Here is a 1,958-nt window from a genome sequence, read left to right on the forward strand (position 1 = left end):
ACTGGTGGTGCTGGGAGCCCCCCCGGCTGCGGGCGCGGGGCTCTCGGGTGAGCGGGGGGGGGCGGGAGGCGGTGGGACGGTGGGGGGGAGAAGGGGGAAAAGGGGGCGAAGGGGGGAGCCCGGAATGGACAGGAGGAGGAGGGGACCCCCCCAAAAGGGAGAGCGGGAGGGGCAGAGGGGTGGGCGAAGGTGAAGGAGCGTTGGGAGAGGGTGGGGAAAAGGGGAGGGGGGACCCCGAAACTGAGCCCGAGAGTGGCTGGAGATTGGGGGATTTGTAGGAAAATGGGGAAACGGGACCCTTAAAGTGATTTTGGGAGCGGCCAGAGATGGGAGGGGAAAAAATGTGGAAGGGGAAATGGGGGAAAGATGGCACAGAGGAAGCGGCAGCGCGGGCAGGATGGCGGCCGTGGGGCACAGGGAGTGCGCAGTGGGGATCCGGGTTGGCCCCCGGTGCTCTGGGGGTGCTGGGGGGGCACCCCGGAGCTGTGTCCTGCACTCACAAGGGTGTTCCAGAGGATGAGATTGAAGAGTGTCACTTGTTGAACGGCACGGAGAAGGTGAGGTTCGTGGAGAGGTTCATCTACAACCGGGAGCAGTTCCTGATATTGGACAGCGACGTCGGGGTGTACGTGGGGTTCATCGCCTATGGGGAGATGAATGCCAAGCGCTCTAACAGGCACCCGGTTCACATGGAGTACTACCGGGCTTTGGTGGACACGCAGTGCTGGCGAAACTACGAGCTTTATGCCCCGTTCACAACGGTGGAGCGCCGAGGGGAGCGCGGGGCAGAGCGCGTCCCCTCGGGCCCTGCCCTGCCAATGACCCTGGAGCTCCTGAAATTCCCAGTATCCCTCGAGTCTGGGAATCGCCTCAGAGGCGGCAGCCCTCCTTGTGTCCATCACTGGGACATCCTCTCCCACCCAGTGACCCCCCCGTGGCTCCTCCAGCCCATCCCAGTCCATCCCGGTCACTCCCAGTGCTCTGTGGCGCGTCCATCTCGGTCGAGCGTGGAGATAACGCCTCTCAGCCAATCACAGCTCGTCCCTCCGATGACCCATCTGTTGCTAGGATGATCCGCAGATCCGAGTGCCCCGAGCTGGACTCGGCCTCGCAGCGCCGCGCACGTCATTGCCAGTTCCATCCCAGTCCATTCCCAGATCCCTCCCAGTGCCACCGCAGTCCCTCCAACTCCCTCCCAGACCCTTCCAGTCTATTCCCAGTCCACTCTCCGACTTTCACGCTCTCTCAAAGTGCCGAGTGCCCCTCCCACCTTTCTCAGTGCCACTCCAGTCCCTCCCAGTTCATTCCCAGACCATCCCAGTTCCAACCAGCCCCTCCAAGTCAATTACCAGTCTATTCCCAGTCCATTCCCAGTTCACGACAAGACTTCCACCGTCTCTCCCAGTACCCCCCATCCTCTCCCACCTCTCTCGGTGCCACTCAACTCCCTCCCAGTGCATTCCCTGTCCCTCTCCACCCCACTAAAGCCCTCCCCTCTCCCAGTGCTCCCCAGCTGATTCCAGTGTGTCCCCACTCTCTCCCTCTCACAGTGCCCCCAGTGTGTCCATCTTGCTGGTGCCCTCGAGTTCCCAGCCTGGCCCCAGCCGCCTGCTCTGCTCCGTCATGGATTTCTACCCTGCCCACATCCAGGCGAGGTGGTTCCAGGGCCAGCAGGAGCTCTCAGACCACATGGTGGCCACCGACATGGTCCCCAACAGGGACTGGACTACCAGCTCCTGGAGCTGCTGGAAACCCCCACCCCCAGGGCAGGCTCACCTACACCAGCCAGGTGGAGCACGTCAGCCTGGAGCACCCCCTGAGCTGCACTGGGATACGGGGGAGCCCCCGGGGGCACTGGGAGAGCCACTGGGCTGTGCTGGGAGCCACTGGGAAGGAGCTGAAGGGAGCTGTCTTGGAACTGGAAGAGGGGCTGGGGGCTTGGCAATGGCTGGGAAGGG

The 1,958-nt window shown here is 63.5% G+C and overlaps 1 protein-coding gene across 1 annotated transcript; it reads left to right on the plus strand.

Annotated features, from left to right (window-relative positions):
* The first annotated feature begins 341 nt into the window (after positions 1-341).
* LOC132340497 (uncharacterized) lies at positions 342-1,502 on the plus strand. The gene has a single exon (XM_059871517.1). The coding sequence runs from the start codon at positions 342-344 to the stop codon at positions 1,071-1,073; it is 732 nt and encodes a 243-aa protein (XP_059727500.1). The 3' UTR covers positions 1,074-1,502.
* The last annotated feature ends 456 nt before the right edge of the window (positions 1,503-1,958 follow it).

This window comes from Haemorhous mexicanus, chromosome 32 (assembly GCF_027477595.1).
Source record: "Haemorhous mexicanus isolate bHaeMex1 chromosome 32, bHaeMex1.pri, whole genome shotgun sequence".
In the NCBI taxonomy this organism is placed as follows: domain Eukaryota; kingdom Metazoa; phylum Chordata; class Aves; order Passeriformes; family Fringillidae; genus Haemorhous; species Haemorhous mexicanus.

Excerpts from the sequence above, each read along its gene's own strand:
- LOC132340497 (XM_059871517.1), top strand. The coding sequence starts at position 342 with ATGTGGAAGGGGAAATGGGGGAAAGATGGCACAGAGGAAGCGGCAGCG.